At 43.7% G+C, this 17,547-nt stretch overlaps 1 protein-coding gene across 3 annotated transcripts in view; it reads right to left on the bottom strand.

The window, feature by feature from the left end:
* PTPN3 (protein tyrosine phosphatase non-receptor type 3) overlaps window positions 1–17,547 on the bottom strand; it is a 339,148-nt gene that overhangs the window by 136,468 nt on the left and 185,133 nt on the right. For all 3 annotated transcript variants that reach the window (XM_045007229.1, XM_045007230.1, XM_045007231.1), the window contains exon 9: window positions 13,288–13,375. In XM_045007229.1, the coding sequence (XP_044863164.1) occupies window positions 13,288–13,375 (88 nt within the window). The remainder of the gene's footprint in view (window positions 1–13,287; window positions 13,376–17,547) is intronic.

The raw sequence follows: 17,547 nt of genomic DNA, 5'->3' as shown, positions 1-17,547 counted from the left end.
CGGCTTTGGGTTAGTTAGCCTGGAAGCGGTTTAATCCTCTGTGGCCATGCGTTATATTTTGTACATGATTCGTTGCAATTATATAACAGTGGTAGCAATGACGACTTGCATGGTTATATTTTAATTAGACAATGTCACTACCCCCTACAACATACCTTGGGTCTTTCACATGCTTATTAGAACATATGGTGGTGGTACCTCATCATGGGCATCAAATGCCCCAAAAACATCTATGTGGGTGAAACCAGACAATCACTATGCTCTGAACTCACACAGAAAAATGATAAAAGACAGAAACATATCACCCATGAGAGAACACTTTTTCCACAAAGAGATCATTCCATAGCTGATCTTTCAATACTTGTCCTCAATGAAAACCGCATAACACCTTCAAAAGGTGAGCCTGGGATTTACATTCATAACTCTGATAGACATGGACAAAAGCCACAAACATAACAGGGACACTGGTTTGAAGGCTCATTACAACGATTTGTAACACACCATACTGCCTGGTACCCTTAATTGCCCACTTCAAATCCTTTATGCATAACAATCTAACCCCAACTGCACATTAATTTCAAGTGACCACCTCCAATATGTTACTCCTTCATCTTAACAATCTGCCCCAACTTGTATTTAGCTCAGACACACTGCTTCCGTTCCTCGACCAAAGAGGAGCTTTGTGTACAAGCTTTCGAGCGACCTTACACAAACAGAAGTGGGTCAAATAAAATATTACCTCGTCTACCTTGCCTCTCTCATTTCCTGGAACCAACATGGCTACAAGAAGACTGCAAGGAAACTTCAACCATTCAGGCTCAAATTTTCCATGCTGGGTATCTGTCTCAGGCTGAATTTTCTTGGAAATTTTCAGCAAAATTGTTCAGCCATTTAAGAATGAGACTAGGGAAAAATACACCTTTTTCAATGTTAAAAAGATTCTGGTGACCTTTTCTTTGGAAAGCGCTAGCACCCCCATGCTTTGGGCCAGAGACTGTCCTTTGTATCAGGAAAGGGTCTCTAACTCTTCCTGTGGAAATCTGCCCAAATCTAGCCAAGTCATAAATATCTGGGAAAAAAATACCAGTTGCACATACTCAGTAGAGACTTGCTAGATCTAAAGACTTCTTCCCTCATTGAGCATGCTTGAGCCTTTCACAACTCCTAATGGTGATCAGACTACACATGGTGCCATTCCCACAGAGCAACTGAACATGCTTCAGCCTCGAAATACAGGAATGAAGCTGGCCTTTACTTGCAATAGCTGCCCCAGGCAGGATTGAGGGGTGCCATTTAGGAAGGGTAGGGGGCATCTGCCCCACCCCTGAGTTTCATACCAGAGATCTGCTTGCGGTATATGCCCCAGCCCCAGGCAGAGCTCTTACCTGCAGCACCACACAGTCAAGTCCCCTCCTCCAGGAGCTGGGACTCTCCTACAGCTCCCACGGTCAGTTTCCTCCGCTACACCAACTTCAACCTACCCTGCCTCCTCATTTGCTTCCACCAGTCAGCAGCTGAGATGATGCAGATGGACAATCCTCCTAATCAACAGCAGTGGTCTACTGTCCTCTATTGCACTTGCCTGGGGCTATAGAGGTATTACCCTGTTACAAATAAAAATTGTGATAAATGAAGCAGGGGATGGGGGGCGCTCCCTTTTATGGACATCCAGCCAGCAGCTATAAAATCCCTCTTAGTAGCTGCTCTATAATTGCTCTATCTGTAAAGAGTTAAAAAGTCTCACTGCTATGCATAGGTAAAAGGAAGTGAGTGGGCACCTGTCCAAAAGAGCCAATGGGAAGGCTAGAACTTTTTAAAAAATTGAAACGACTCCCCTTTTGTCTGCCTGTTGTTGTTCTCCCGGGGAGAGGTGGACAGGGCAGAGCTATGCTGTAAGAAGCTTGGGCCAGGTATGAAAAAAATCATTAGTATCATACCTAGAAACTACTCTTAAAACCCCAGATGTGTAAGTAGATCAGGAAATCTCTAGGAAGACGCTATTAGGTTTATCCCCTTTCTTTCTTTATGGCTTGTGGATTTGTTAAGGCACAGCTGGAGCTAGGCCAGAAGGTACTTGAGCTAGGTAGATTATGTGAAACGCACTAGTCATGCCAGTGAGATTCCCTTTGAAAACTGCCATGCAAGATATGGTAGAAACACTTGAGACTATTTCAGTTCAGAGAGCTGATGAACCATCAACTAGCACTGCAAAGGGCTTCGTGGCCTCCTTTCTATTGAGGCTCTTGGTTTTGGAAAGAATATTCAAGATTTTGAATAGTGCTTCAGAAGAGCTGCAAAATGAAAACCTTAATTTATCAAGTGCCGTGGAATTAGTAGCAAGTAATGTTGCTGCTCTTCGAGAAATTAGAATATCTGAAAGCAAATGGAAGGAGATATGTGAGAAATCATTGCCAAGGAACTTGAAATTGCTATTTAGGTCAGTAGTTGCAACTGCTGAGCACAGCAATAGAAAAACAGTAAGAAGACCTAACAAAATATCCTCCAAACTGGCCTTGTTTTTTTGTTTCTAGTACACTGGGTCAGTCATCTAAACATAATGTTCCCAAGAACACTCAAGAATATATAAAATCGGATTTCTACTATCCTGTTCTGGACAGAACTCTTGCTGAGCTTGATAGACCATTCAGCTCCAACTCCACTTTGCTTTCTGAACTAAATGTTTAAGACCCAAAGAGTGAAAATTTTCTTGATCATGAGAAACTGAAAAAAAACTGCAGATCAACAAGCAGCAATTTTGTCGATCTGGATGCAGAAGTTGAAGTTGCCAAGATGCACATTGCACCAAAAAAACTGACTTCGATTTCTGAACTGTTCTCAAAGACTTAGGGCTTGGCTACACTTGAGAGTTGCAGCGCTGGTGGAGGCTTTCCAGCGCTGCATCTTAGTAACTGTCCACACCTGCAAGGCACATCCAGCGCTCCAACTCCCTGGCTGCAGCGCTGGCTGTACACCTGGTCTGCTTGGGGTATAACGAGTGCAGTGCTGGTGATGCAGCGCTGCTCGTCAAGTGTGGCCACGCACCAGCGCTGTTATTGGCCTCCAGGGTATTAGGAGATATCCCAGAATACCTTTTCAGCCACTCTGCTTATCAGTTCGCACTCTACTGCCCTGGCCTCAGGTGACCCGCCCTTTAAATGCCCCGGGAATTTTAAAAATCCCCTTCCTGTTTGCTCAGCCAGGTGTGGAGTGCAATCAGTGAATCTTTCCAGGTGACCATGTCTCCACGCGCCAAACGAGCCCCAGCATGGAGCAATGGCGAGTTGCTGGACCTCATCAGTGTTTGGGGGGAGGAAACTGTGCAGTCCCAGCTGCGCTCCAGCCGTAGGAATTATGATACCTTTGGGCAGGTATAAAAGGCAATGCTGGAAAGGGGCCATGACCAGGACGCGCTGCAGTGCAGAGTTAAAGTAAAGGAGCTGCAGAGTGCCTATTGTAAAGCCTATGAGGGAAACCGCCGCTCCGGCGCTGCCCCCACGACCTGCCATTTTTACAGGGAGCTGGACGCGATACTTGGGGGTGACCCCACTGCCAATCCGAGGACCACGATGGACACTTCTGAGCGGGGTGGGAGAGAGGAGGAGGAGGGGGTCGGGGGGAGGAAACCGAGAGTGAGGGTACTGGGGTGGGGGGAGACACCCCGGAGTCCCAGGAGGCATGTAGCCAGGAGCTCTTCTCAAGCCAGGAGTAAGGTAGCCAGTCGCAGCAGCCACCTTGTACTTGGTGAAGGACAAGCAGAGGAGTGGGTTACCGGTAAGCGACTTTTATTTTCAGGATGGAAATGTTTCGGGAGAGGAGGGCGGGGTTAAGGCTGCATGCATGCCAAGATGTGGAATAGCCCATTGATGTGGTCTATCACGTCGCGGTAATCACCCTCAGTAATCTCCTCAAAAGTTTCAGCCAGAGCATGAGCAATGCGCCTGCGCAAGTTTATAGGGAGAGCCACTGTGGTCCTTGTCCCAGTCAGGCTAACGCATCCGCGCCACTGTGCCGCGAGGGGTGGGGGGGGACCATTGCTGCACACAGGCAAGCTGCATAGGGGCCAGGGCGGAATCCGCATTGCTGTAGAAGACCTTCCCGCTCTTCCCTGGTGATCCGCAGCAGCGAGATAGCTTCCAGGATTAACTCCTGTGGAAAATGTTGGGAGAGTGTTCAGTGCACATGCCCCCTGTAGCTGTTTGCTGTCCCCAACGCACAGAAACCCCTTTACAGCCCTGAAGCAATCAGTCCCCCTTACTCACCATTTCGTGGCTCCTGTGGGTTATGTGCGCTCTGTTTGGTATGGGAAAAGTATGCTAAAGTGAAGACTGTAAACTCCTTCATTGTGTGGGAATTACTGTCTGGATGAGATTATGAACAATGCTACCCCTGTTAACTGTTGCCATTTTTGCCTTTCGAAAAGCGACCTTGACTGCTGGACTGCCCGTCTCCTCGACTGCACAGAGACTACAAAACCTCAGGAAGAAGCCGCGAAAAACCAAGGAAGACATGCTGAAAGCAGTTATGGATCACTCTGCCAGAGAGAGTAAAAACCTGCAGGACTGGAGAGAAAGGGAAAGCAGGATCCACCAGAGAAACGCAGCGGCCAGGAGGAAAAGCACAAAGCAGCTGATAAGCATCCTGGTGCGACAAGCGGACTCTATCTAGTCACTCGTTGCCATGCAGGCAGAGCAATAGCGTGCCGCGCCCCCCCCCCCGGCCCAAAGCTCTTTCCCTTGTGCCCCAATGTCAGCTCCAAACCCCCTTCCCCAGCATCCAGGTTCTTACCTCCACCAGCTGCCTCCAACACCTGTATGTTCACCAACCAGCCCTGAGAACTACGACCCTTACCCTCTGCACTCAACCCCCATCACCATGCAGTATATGCACCCTGAAGTGCAGCAGTCATCGCACAGCACTCCAGACAGGACATATTCAAACCTGTGACTGTACAGTTCACCAACCCACCCCCCTGCCCTTTTAGGTTCCCAAAATGTTGTGTGTCTGTCAAGGAAGTTATTTTCTTTTCAATAAAAGAATTCTTGGCTTTGAAAACAGTCTTTATTATTGCAGAAAGTGAAAGATACCATAGCCTAGGAAAGAAACAGGCACTGCAAATCATTTTAGGGAAAACAGAATCCTACTAACATTGTAACCACTGCACTTCACTCCCGCGCAAGGCAACAAACATTACTGTTGGCTTTCAGCCTCAAATTCCTCCCTCAAGGCATCCCTAAATCCTTGTAGCCCTGTGCTGGGCCTCTCTAGCAGCCCTGCTCTCTGGCTGTGCAAATTCAGCCTCCAGGACTTGAACCTCGGTGGTCCATGCCTGACTGAATGTTTCACCCTTCCCTTCACAAATATTATGGAGGGTACAGCACGCAGATATAACCGCGGGGATGCTGCTTTCCCCCAAGTCTAGCTTCCCATACAGAGATCTCCAGTGCCCTTTTAAATGGCCAAAAGCACACTCCACAGTCATTCGGCACCAGCTTAGCCTGTAGTTGAAACGGTCCTTGCTCCTGTCAAGCTTCCCTGTATAGGGTTTCATGAGCCAAGGCAGTAACGGGTAAGCGGGGTCTCCAAGGATCACAATGGGCATTTTGACGTCCCCTACTGTGATCTTCCTGTCTGGGAAAAAAGTCCCTGCCTGCATCTTCCTGAACAGGCCACTGTTCTGAAAGATGCGTGCATCATGCATCTTTCCAGGCCAGCCTGTGTTAATGTCAATGAAATGCCCACGGTGATCCACAAGCGCCTAGAGAACCATAGAGAAATACCCCTTCCGATTAACATACTCGGATGCTAGGTGTGGGGGTGCCAGAATAGGAATATGCGTCCCATCTATCGCCCCTCCACAGTTAGGGAAACCCATTTGTGCAAAGCCATTCACAATGTCCTGCACGTTCCCCAGAGTCACGGTTCTTCTTAGCAGGATGCGATTAATGGCCCTGCAAACTTGCATAAAAACGATTCCAACAGTCGACTTTCCCACTCCAAACTGGTTCCTGACCGACCGGTAGCTGTCTGGAGTTGCCAGCTTCCAGACTGCAATAGCCACCCGCTTCTCCACCATCAGGGTGTAGGGATATTAAAGAAGGTTTATATTAAACATGGTTTATATGAGAAATGATTTATTGATTTATTGTTAATTGATACTTTATAACTTAAGGTTTATGTTAGAAGTAAATTTGTGATTGTCAACATTTAGCCTCTAACCTGCAAGCCACCAGCTGTGTCTGTGTGAAGCCTGCTCAAAAAAATACTTTGTATAAAACTTGCTAAACATTAATTAACTCTAAGTAAGTCAAAACAGTAGCTGTTATAGTGTATAGATAAAGACCCCCACCCTCTGTAAGTTTTCATCTCACTTTATCTTTGCTTGTTAAAAGACAGGGAGTCTCACATAAATTGGTAACACCCCAAAAGGTAAAGAGACAGTGAACTAAATGTAATTAAGATAGAGAATGTATGTGAATAAATGGTTAGGGAGTTACCAGCCTAAAGAATTCAGTGTCGGCTGAAGAAGATGTCAAGTGGGATCAACCAGATAACCCCCGGAGGGCAAACTGGAATCCACCCACCACACCTCAAAGGAAGGAAAAACAAAACATCTAATAACATGGAGCCAGCCATCTGCTAATTGATTTAGCAACAGCAAAATGAAGCAACTCCTATGAACTATAAAAATCCCTATAAAACTGGACTCTAAAGACTGAGGACTTTGAGTCTATGGTTCTGCTGCCAGCCTCCAGGAGCATCAGATGCATCTGACACAGACTCGGCTCCATCCTCATGACCAAGATACCTGGCCAGTAACTTGGCATGAGCAACATCTAGGCTGGTAACTATAACATCTCTACAGAACCTGGCTGAATGATTGTGTGAATAAATATGTTTGTATGTGTATGTGTATAAGGAATAAGTAGTGATAGAAATAAGTAGTAAAACAACGTTGTTTGCTTTTGTCTTTTGCTGTCTTTTGTTTTGTTATGGTATTTACAATAAATGTGGCATCTTTGCCTTATCCCTCTTAATAAGATCCTGCTGGTTTTTATTATATTGGTATAACAAGGGCAGCTCTCAATCTTGTGTCCTTGCGCCGCAGGGTGGGGGCGAGCTCAGCACACAGTCCCATGAAAGTGGCTTTTCTCATCCAAAAGTTCTGCAGCCACTGCTCGTCATCCCAGACCTCCATGACGATGTGATCCCACCACTCAGTGCTTGTTTCCCGAGCCCAAAAGTGGCGTTCCACGGTGCTGAGCATTTCCGTGAATGCCACAAGCAATTTAGTGTCACACGTGTCAGGCGACTCGATATCATCGTCGGACTCCTCACTGTCACTTTGGAGCTGAAGGAATAGCTCAACTGCCAAACGTGATGTGCTGGTGACATTCATCAGCAAAGTCCACAGCAGCTCGGGCTCCATTTCCCATAGAAATCGCGCTTCACAGAGACTCACAATGGCGCCAAACGTGGACGAAAAAACTGTGACTGCTGGGATGTGAAGCGATGCACCACGGGACAGGAAGCGGAATGACCCGCACCCTTCCGTCCCCTTCCCACAACCCACGGCGCCAAAATGGGACGAGGTGCTCTGTGGGATAGCTGCCCACAATGCACCTCTCCCAACAGCGCTGCAAATGCTGCAAATGTGGCCACACTGCAGCGCTGGTAGCTGTGAGTGTGGCCACACACCAGCGCTGTCCCTACACAGCTGTACGAACACAGCTGTAACTCCCAGCGCTGCACATCTGCAAGTGTAGCCAAGCCCTTAGCAAGAAGTTACTAGTCTTAGCTCTCTATACTGTATTGCTGAGCCTTGTTTCTGCATCAAACAACAGGTACTTATCTGTGTTCAAGAAAGTAAAGGGCTACTTAAGAGCCACAATGGGAGATGGACGCTTAAGTGATTTGGTAATTTTAGCCTGTGAATGTGAAGCTTCAAAACACCTGGATATCAACAAGGCCACTGACAATTTTGCCAAGATGAGACCATGACATTATCCATTGTTTTACTCATATCTGGGTGTTTTTTGTTTGTTTGTTTTTAATCGTTTATTTTACCATTAAACATTCCTGGAACAAATTATCTGTCTCATTCTCTTCACAATTTGGAATGTAAGACACTTAAAAAAACAACAACAGTTACATGGCTAAGCAGATTTTGAGCACATCTTATTTATCGCTACAAAAAATAGTGTACAAAGTATCAAGCTTGTGTTTCTGATATCTGTGTTAAGGTTCCAAAACTGATACCTCAAGGTTTGGGATTGGGAATATTTTGCTGTATTATCTCCTGATTGTTCCAAACTTACATATAAACTTTAAATATAGCTTTAATTTGTGTTTGTATTTTTTTTCTTTCTTTATATAGGAATTAGATACAGTGCTCCTGTCAGCTAATTTCTAAGTTGTTCGCCAAAAAAAAAGTTTCAGGTACCTAAGTAGCCCCTTGAAACACAGTTAAAGTTGCCCCAATTAAGATTGCACTGACATTGCCTAGCTTTTGTTCTTGATTTTGCAACCTTCAGAATGTTCTTTTAACACAGTTTTTGCATGTCATCTATATTATTAAATTTGATATATATTTGATATACATATTGTTCAACAAAATTGAAAAAAACAATGTCTACTTTAAACTCAGTGTGCTGACAGGAATTAGGCAATGAAGCGAAGCAGTTAGTGTTTCTTCTCTGCTAGCAAAAAGGATATCTAGAGGAAGAATATTTGAGGAGAATGTGTGCCCAGAAATGTAAAGTGTAAGTCTAAAAAACCCTCAATACCAACTGGTGAAGAGTTCACTGTTCTGCAACAGTAACTCTTGAGAGGCCTGAAACACTCATTACACACATTGCTTTCATAGTATTTATCCAAAAAGGGTAAAGTGAGGAAGCTAATAAAAACGTTTGTCATACCGATTCTCAAACTTTGTGTGATGGATGGATGGATATTTAAGGAGTTTTGTATATGTACAGAGCTGACAACAGGTTTTGGGTTAGACAAAGGACACTGAGTCACCGGTCTCTCTGTTGGCCATGTAGATTAAGCATTGTGGGCCAACACGGATGTCAAAAAGGGGGATAGGAAGTCAACAGGTGACAACACCAGAGAATAAACCCCGGGGAATCTTTCTGACTCTGGAAACAAAACAATGAAATTCTGGGGTATGAGAAGGCAGCAAAGAACAGCTTTTTATCCTTTACTGAGGAAGCAAAAAGGACAGCGCTTTTTATATTCATTAAAGGGAGATCCCAGTCATGTTGCTGGTGAAGCTGAGAGACTGCTTTAGGTGAAAAACCACATCATACAAGGATTTCAGACTGTTAAAGTTAAGTTTAGACTCTAAAAAGCACAATATACTTTTTGTTTTATAAGTAACCATTTCTGATTCCATTACCCTTGTTCGGTATCTCTTAAATGTTAGCCTTTGATAGGAAATTTAGGATTATTTTTGCACGAGAAATATATCGCAGGACTGTGATGTTATAAAGGGTGTGATCCTGAGTTGTACCAATCAAGCTGAGTGTATACTGCTCCCTTAGGAACAGCAAACATGGTAATTTCTTTGAGAGTCCAGTGGTTAAGAGCTGGAGATTGTGGGGCGTGCTCCAAGGACTCAGGGGTTGGTGTGTGCCTATCACTAGCATCCAGAGAGAAAGAGACCAGAACTACATGCAGTTTTCAAGGTGTTGGCATACCATGGTTTTATATAGTGGCATTATGACATTTTCTGTCTTATTAGCTAGCCCTTTCCTAATGGTTCCTAACATTTTATTAGCTTTTTTGATTGCTGCTGCACATTGAGTGGATGTTTTCAGGGAACTATCCATGACGACTTCAAACTCTCTTTTTTGAGTGGTAAAAGCTAATTTAGACCTCATCATTTTGTACACATACTTGATCTGAGGGAGAAAAGCCCAGCATGCTAGATGAATGGTCCTCCACTCTCACACATTTATGCAGAGAACTAAATCTTGTTGTGAACAGACACCTTGAGTCCTCAGGTTTCCTAGGTCAGCGGCTCTCAACCTTTCCACACTACTGTTCCCCTTGCAGGATTTGTCCAATTTGTCTAGTGTACCTTACTTAAAAATACTTGCTTACAAAATCAGACATAAAAATACAAATGTCACAGCACACTATTACTGAAAAATTGCTGACTTTCTCATTTTTACCGTATAATTATAAAATAAATCAATTGGAATATAAATATTGTACCTACATTTCAATGTGTAGTATATACAGTAGTATAAATAAATCGTTTGTACTGACTTCTCTAGTGCTCTGCTGTAAAACTAGGCAAATATCTAGATGAGTTGATGTACCTGGCGGAAGAACTCTGTGTACGCCCAGGGATACGTGCACCACTTGTTGAGAACCATTGCCCCAGGTGAGCCCCACCCCACAACCCAGAGAAGAAACAGCCATAACCAGAATCAATGTGGGTAGGGGAATAGCAAAGAAACTCCAATACACATATTGGTTGCATCCATCCACCAATCCAAAGAGGCTAACACTTCTGTAGGCACTCAAGCCAGCATGTCTAATGGGTGGCAGGTTGGGGAGCATACTGAGCTTACTCATCTCTGCGCTATCCTGAAATGAAGTCTGTCGTGCCCAAATATATACGTGCAGGAAGCTATATGCCTCACAAGTCTGAGACAGTTCCTTACAGTCATGACTGGATGAGCTTTTAGATCTGAAGAAATTATTAACATTATCTGAGATCTGGTTTTCAGGACTGCTCCTTTGAAGTCTATCATCTGGAGACTGACTTGTCCTCATTGATCAGCAAATCCAGAACTCTGAAGAGGGACCAGATCTTGGCCATACTCCATTTTACCTGTCTCTTGGGCCAACCCTTTACTGGCCAGTCATCCAGGTATGGAAGTACTTGTATCCCCGTTTTCTTTAGAAACAGTCACCACCACACATTTTGTAATTACTCACAGGGCCATAGACAGATCAAATGGTAGGAATGTAAACTGATCCTGGGTGTTGACTAGAAATCTTAGGAATCTCCTGTGGCTTTGACAGATAGCCACATGAAAATATGCATCCCTCAAGTCAAGGGCAGCGTACCAGTCACTGGGATGAAGGGAGGGAAAAATGGAGACTAGAGTGACCATACAAAACCTTATTTTCTTTATATGTTTATTCACCTCTTGCAGGTCTAATATGGATCTGAGACCTCCCTTTGCCTTTGGAATCAGGAAGTGGCGTGAATAAAACCCTTTCCCTTTTTGCAGAGGAGGAACCTCATCTGTAGCTCCTAAAAAGAGAAGAGACTGCACCTCTTGAACGAGGACAGCCTTGTGAGAGTGGGTTTTGAAGAGAGATGAGGAAGGAGGAGGAACTGAAATAAACTGAAGAGTAAAAAGCAACAAAGAGTCCCGTGGCACCTTATTGACTAACAGACGTATTGGAGCATAAGCTTTTGTGGGTGAATACCTACTTCGTCTGCTTTTTACAGATCTAGACTAACACAGCTACCCCTCTGATACTTGAAACTGAAGAGTGTATCCAAGTTCCACAGGGCTTAGAGCCTATTGATCTGTGGTAATATGGGCCCAAGCACACAGGAAGTGGGATAATCTGCTGGAAAAAATGGGTGGGAGAAACTCGTGTAATGCAGACTAGTAAACTGCCCTCAATATGGCAATCAAACAGACTGCTTGGCATTTCCGGGCTGCCTGGAAAGAGTCCCAGAGGAAGAAAACTGCAGATTCCTCCTCCTGTGATTCCTCCTCCTCCTCTTTCTGGACTGGTCAGAACGTCTAGGCATGAACAGCTGATAAAGCTGGAATGACTGAGGGAGGAACAGTTTCTTTTTAGGATATAGGGTGTAAATTCCTGAAGACTTCAACTTAGCCCTCCAGTCTTCAGACTGTGAAGTTTCTCATCAGTGTGCTGCAAAATAAGAGTCGGACCTTCAAAGGGTAGACCATGCATCACCTGCTGCCCCTCCTGTGGAAGCGCCAACAATTAGAGCTATGAGCATCTGTGCATCACTACTGCAGATGTCATGGCTCTGACTGCCATATCTGCCCCACCCAGTGAAGCCTGAAGAGACGTCCTGGCAGCCATATTGCCCTCTTCCAGTACTGCCAGAAACTCCTGGCTGGCATCCTCTGGCCATTTTTACATGCATTTAAGGAAATCATCCCAGAGGGAGAAATCATATCTAGTCATCAGGGCTTGCTGGTTCGCAATACAACATTGCAGGCCAGCAATGCAATATTTTTTTTCCATCTAAAAGGTCTAATCTCTTTGCCTCCCTTTGGGGTGGAAGCAGGTTGTCCTAGACATTCCTTTCATTTAGTGCCAAAACCACTAAGGACCCTGGGAAGGGTTGTGTGTAGAAATGTTCAAATCCCCAGGAAGGAACATGGTATCTCCACTCAGTCCTCTTAGCTGCTGGAGGCAAAGATGATGGCATTTGCCACAATACCTTTGTGGGCTCCAACATGGCCTCACTTATAGGGATTATCAGAATGTCAACCCCGATACGTCACCCACCTATGAGAGGACAGCAGCAGTGCTTTATCATGAAAACAAGCGCCTACGCTCTGCTAAGAGAAGTTCTTGTTCCACAATATGGCCAACTATGGCAGCAACTGAGACACGTGCAAATCACATTGAGAAGAGCTCACCATTTATATTACACAAAATAAAGGTGCAACTAGACTTTGGTATGCTATCATGTGACCTATTTGGCATGCTAGGACAGGAGACCTCTCTCTAGAGAAAATTATGCATTATGGTGCCCATCTATAATCATTTTAAGACACATTTTTCATATTTTGCATGTTAGTAGATGGAGACCCAAGACTTAGATTTAGGGGTGTAAGACTATACTGAAGAAGTAAAGAGTCGGGATTCTTAAGGATGCATTAGAAATCAAAGTGATACTGAAGACTTCTGCCAGCCATGTCACAAAAATAGCCACTTAGTTTCCAAGTACTTAACACACACTAATCTAGTTTACTTTCACCCTTCAAGCAAATATTTTGTTCTCTAAAATCTTGTGCAGTATCAAAGACAAAATGTCCTCAAATGAGGGGGAAAACTATTCTATAAATTCAATTTAATTTACAGACAAAACTGGAGACACTTATGTCAAATGCAAAGTTGAGAAATATAATACAAATTAAGTTGAAAACAAAATACAATGCAGCCAATACTGAAGTGCTTCTGTTTTCACTGTTAATGAAAGACTCTTGTCTTAAAAATAGTATTTATAAATTCAATTATTTTTCCAAGCAAAAAATGACAACGTAAACATACTCTACCACTGTGTAATTCTACTCCATAGAATTCAAGGGTTCGTGCTATGTTTATATAACAGGACTCTGCTTCAGATTGCTTGAGACCACTAAAGAAAAAAAAAACAAAAAAGTTATTAATTTTAACTACATTAAGTTAGAACAAGAAATTAAGCTCACTGACTTGACTATTTTAACTTATTACAAATGTTTCTTTTCAAAGCAGAAGAATCCTGTAGTCTAGAGGCTGACAAGTTGATCATACCTGCAAATACCACAGAAGCAGCTAAAAGATTCAGTATTTTAGCTCCTTCTAGACACCTCCTATATAATCCAGGGAATTGCATCACAGCCCCATTTGAGCATAAGAACGGCCATACTGGGTCAGACCAAAGGTCCATCTAGCCCAGTATCCTGTCTTCCAACAGTGGCCAATGCCAGGTGCCTCAGAGGGAATGAACAGATAATCATCAAGTAATTCATTCCCTGTTACTCATTCCCAGCTTCTGGCAAATAGAAGCAACTTTCGAAGTCTGAACCTTTAAATAACTAAAAACATAAGGCATAACTATTCACAGGGGTGGAAAAGATTCCAGACCAATTGCTATTCTCACACAGAGTCATGCTTGTGCTCCAGTCTGGTGATTAACTGAAAGTAGCAAGCAGCCTACCCCAAAGAATAAGCAGAGGAAGACCACAATGAAAGGAGATAATTAAAGAAAAGCAGGCTGTAAAACCCAGCAACCAAAAAACAATATATGAAGAAGTTACATCTACTTTAGTGTTTTATGAATGAACAAATAAATTGTCAGACAGCTACTCCACAAATCTCCTCATAAAACCTTCTATTTGTTTTTGCCAGAGATGTGGTGACAGACATTGATGAATGTGCTGCAAGCTTTGGAAGATGGTTTCCCCCAGTCTTCTTGTAAGCTTCTGCATTTGCTAACCTGAACTGCTGGGATATGTTGGCTTTGAAGTTTTCACACCTTTGTTCTTCCCAGCATAGGAGAGGAACAAGACATGAAATTTCCTAATTGGAAATAATTTGATCTGCAGGTACCAGGTGTCACCATCTGACCTTTTGAAACTCAGTGCCTTTAAGGCAAAACAAACTAAGAGTTACATCCTGGTAAAGATATGTAAGAATCCTGGAGTAGTTCTGACTACCACTTTGTTTTGTTAAAAGGCCTTTCCTGCAGTACTTTACAGGCAGACAATGCAACACACTAACTGATCATTCTAGCAGAAGTGACTGAAATCCAGAAAGACAAACTTAATAGAAAGGAAGTATAATGATGAAGGAAGCCCAGTCCAACTTAGTTACTGCCCTAAAGGATCTAGGGATGAGAGGAGAAAAAGACAACTATTTGCCAGATGAACTTCTGAAGGCAGTTGAGTGAGTACCTTGATTTGAGAGTCTTGAGGCTAATGAAGCTACCAAATGACCTGAAATCAGGAATTGTAAGAAACTGTAATGGCCTTACAACGATAGTAAGAAAACCAGGTTATGAAGACTTTCCAGATGCAGTAGTAACTCTAGATCAGGGGTTCTTAAACTTCATTTCACCATGACCCCCTTCTGACAATAAAAATTTCAACATGATCCCGGAGTGGGGGCAGAGCCTGAGCCTGCACAAACCTCGCCGCCTCAGGCAAGGGTGCCAAAGCCCAAGTCCAAGCCCCGCTGCCCCCGGGGGGCGGGGGGGAGGAGAAACTCTTGGACTCAGTTCTGTGCCCCAGAAAGTCTAACACCAGCCCTGGCAACCCCATTAAAATGGGGTCACGACTCACTTTGGGCTCCTGACCCACAGTTTGAGAACAGCTGCTCTAGATGTAAAATCCTTCCTAAATCAAAGAAGGACATCTAGCAGGTGCTCAGTATAAACCCTCACATCCATTCTCTCAAATTCAAGGCCATTAAATATGTCTGTTAGTCTGCCTGGAAGTGGTCACTACAGTCACCACTGCAACAGCAGATCTACAGCAGGACTTAAGGACTTCTTCAACCAGGAAAACCAGGGCCAACAATGTCAAAAAAGAATGAAGTGGATTACATTGACTATGTCCTTCTCTGATCACTGTGACAACACTAGGAAAGAGTGACGTGGGAGGATGACCTATATCAAAGGGTATAAGCATAACTAGCCACCATTCTTTCCTGAAGTCCAGGTAGTTTACTCAGAACTGCAGCTCCACTGACTGCTGCATTTAGGAAATTGCCAAAAGGACACTGTTCTTTGAATATTGCCTGGAGTATGAAAAGTCTTGGAGATGTTTGCCTCCCAGGACTGCAACCCAACACATCTCCTACTATGCTGGAACAGTAGAGAGAAATCACAATAATCATTTGGTTATCTGACAGTTGGTTAATATCGAAAGTTAAGAATTGAAGTCTGTGTGTTTATGAGTCCTATCGACTGCATTTGCAAAATTTTGATCAGGGCCTTAATTCTACTAAGGTGGAGGAAAACACACACAATATGCCTACAGAAAAGCAGCAGATGTAGTATCATAAGCCCTAAACTAAACAACAGAATTTAATCATGAGTCTGTGTACATAACCTGCCCCAAACCTGTAGGTGTCCAGAAAACCAAATCAAAAGAGGAATCAGAAGACAAGCATAAAAATTCCACCTGCTCCAGTGAAGAGAAATGTTTGGTCACCTAACCAGAGACAGTTTGTCAGCATGTTGAGTGGACAGGCTGAAAATACTTCTCATATCTCCTCCCAACACTCCTGGCAGTCCTTACCCAAAACCAAGAGTTGGTGATATGTCTGGAACCCCTCATGCTGGGTATAGATAGGATATGTTACCCCCAAAACAGAACTTGTAGTTCCTGTAGCCTTTGCCCTAGGGTTAAAGTGTTTATCCTTTTCCTCAAGACTGCTTGTCAAACTTGGCTATTTTCTTAACAATTTTGTCTAACTACCCCACAAGTATGTTAACCATTTGGATCAGGTGGATTCCAGAGATGGTGTCCACCTCTTCGGATCACAATCAGTTGGCTCTCCTAGCTACTATGGTATAAAATAAAGAATGATCAGAAAACCTTGTTATAAAAATCACGTATCTACTGAAAGGAGAAATCTTTTTGCAGATTTAGGATTTTTTGTGAGAGTTGAAATAAGAAAGGACAGCCAAGATTCCTGAACGTCTGCAGCATTACCAATTAGTTATGGTGTCAACAGCTTTCCTAGCAGATAGTGTGCACACACCAGTGTCTAGAACAAGTGTGTTCAGGAGACTTCTGTGAGCTGGACTCAATCTCAATCCAAGCTATGGCAGTGTAATGGAGAGAGATATGAAAGTCTTGTGTCAGAAACCACACTGTACATGAGTTTGTCAAGTTTGTAGCATCTTTGTATGACCTAATCATTTAATCAATTTCACTTTTAGGACAATTGAGGGCAAGAACTCAAACGGGAAACCTGGAAGAGGACATGGCTATTTACAGTGCAGTCCCTGCAGTTTTGTAATCCCCATAAAGGGACAGAATTTAAAGGGGACAATCTGGTCTAGGAATTATGTATGGCCTATGGCAGATTTTGCTAACTCATGTCATCTTAGACAGAGTCTATCATACCAAATAAACATAATTCCCCAGGGACCCTAATAAAGGATGGGAAAAATACTTTTATATTATTTTCCTTCTAATGGACTCCCCTTAGGATATAGGAATAGTCTTAGTGGATCAGATCCTTGGTCTAGCTAATCTAGTATCCTGTCTCAGACATTGGCAATCACCAGATACTTCCAAGGAGGATGTGGAATAATCAGATCCTTCATGAAGGTCTCAGCCTAATCCCTACTCCCCTGCCACCCCCAAGCAGAAGGTTTCAAAGGAGGGATTAGGCCTATTAGGAAGTGTGAGGCTCTTTACTAGGCAAATCTGCCCATGGATCATCTCCTCAATTATCAACATCTGATTGCTTCAAATGAGGCAGTTAAACTCCTTGATTATCAGTACTTTGGTGTACCTGCTTAGTTAATTACCATTACCTATCATAAATAAGCATCACAAACACCTGACTCCAGTATTTAAATACTCAGAGAGGAGCCTGAAATAAAGGAATCTCTTTCCTCACAGGCCCCATCTTTAGCCATATCCATATCGTCAACTGCTCTGCAGGGATCCAACTGGTCACTCAATTCCAAAGATGACAGCTGTCTGCGGTGAGGAGTTGACTTTAGCCCGTCCATTCAGTGCCCCTTCACAATCCTCCACTGGCAAGAGTGATTTCTAACAGTCCCCCACCATTTTCTATTAACTGACTTAT

This window comes from Mauremys mutica, chromosome 2, assembly GCF_020497125.1.
Source record: "Mauremys mutica isolate MM-2020 ecotype Southern chromosome 2, ASM2049712v1, whole genome shotgun sequence".
Lineage (NCBI taxonomy): Eukaryota > Metazoa > Chordata > Testudines > Geoemydidae > Mauremys > Mauremys mutica.
The sequence above is the reverse complement of the archived record's forward strand: the minus strand, read 5'-3'. Positions and strand labels throughout refer to the sequence as shown.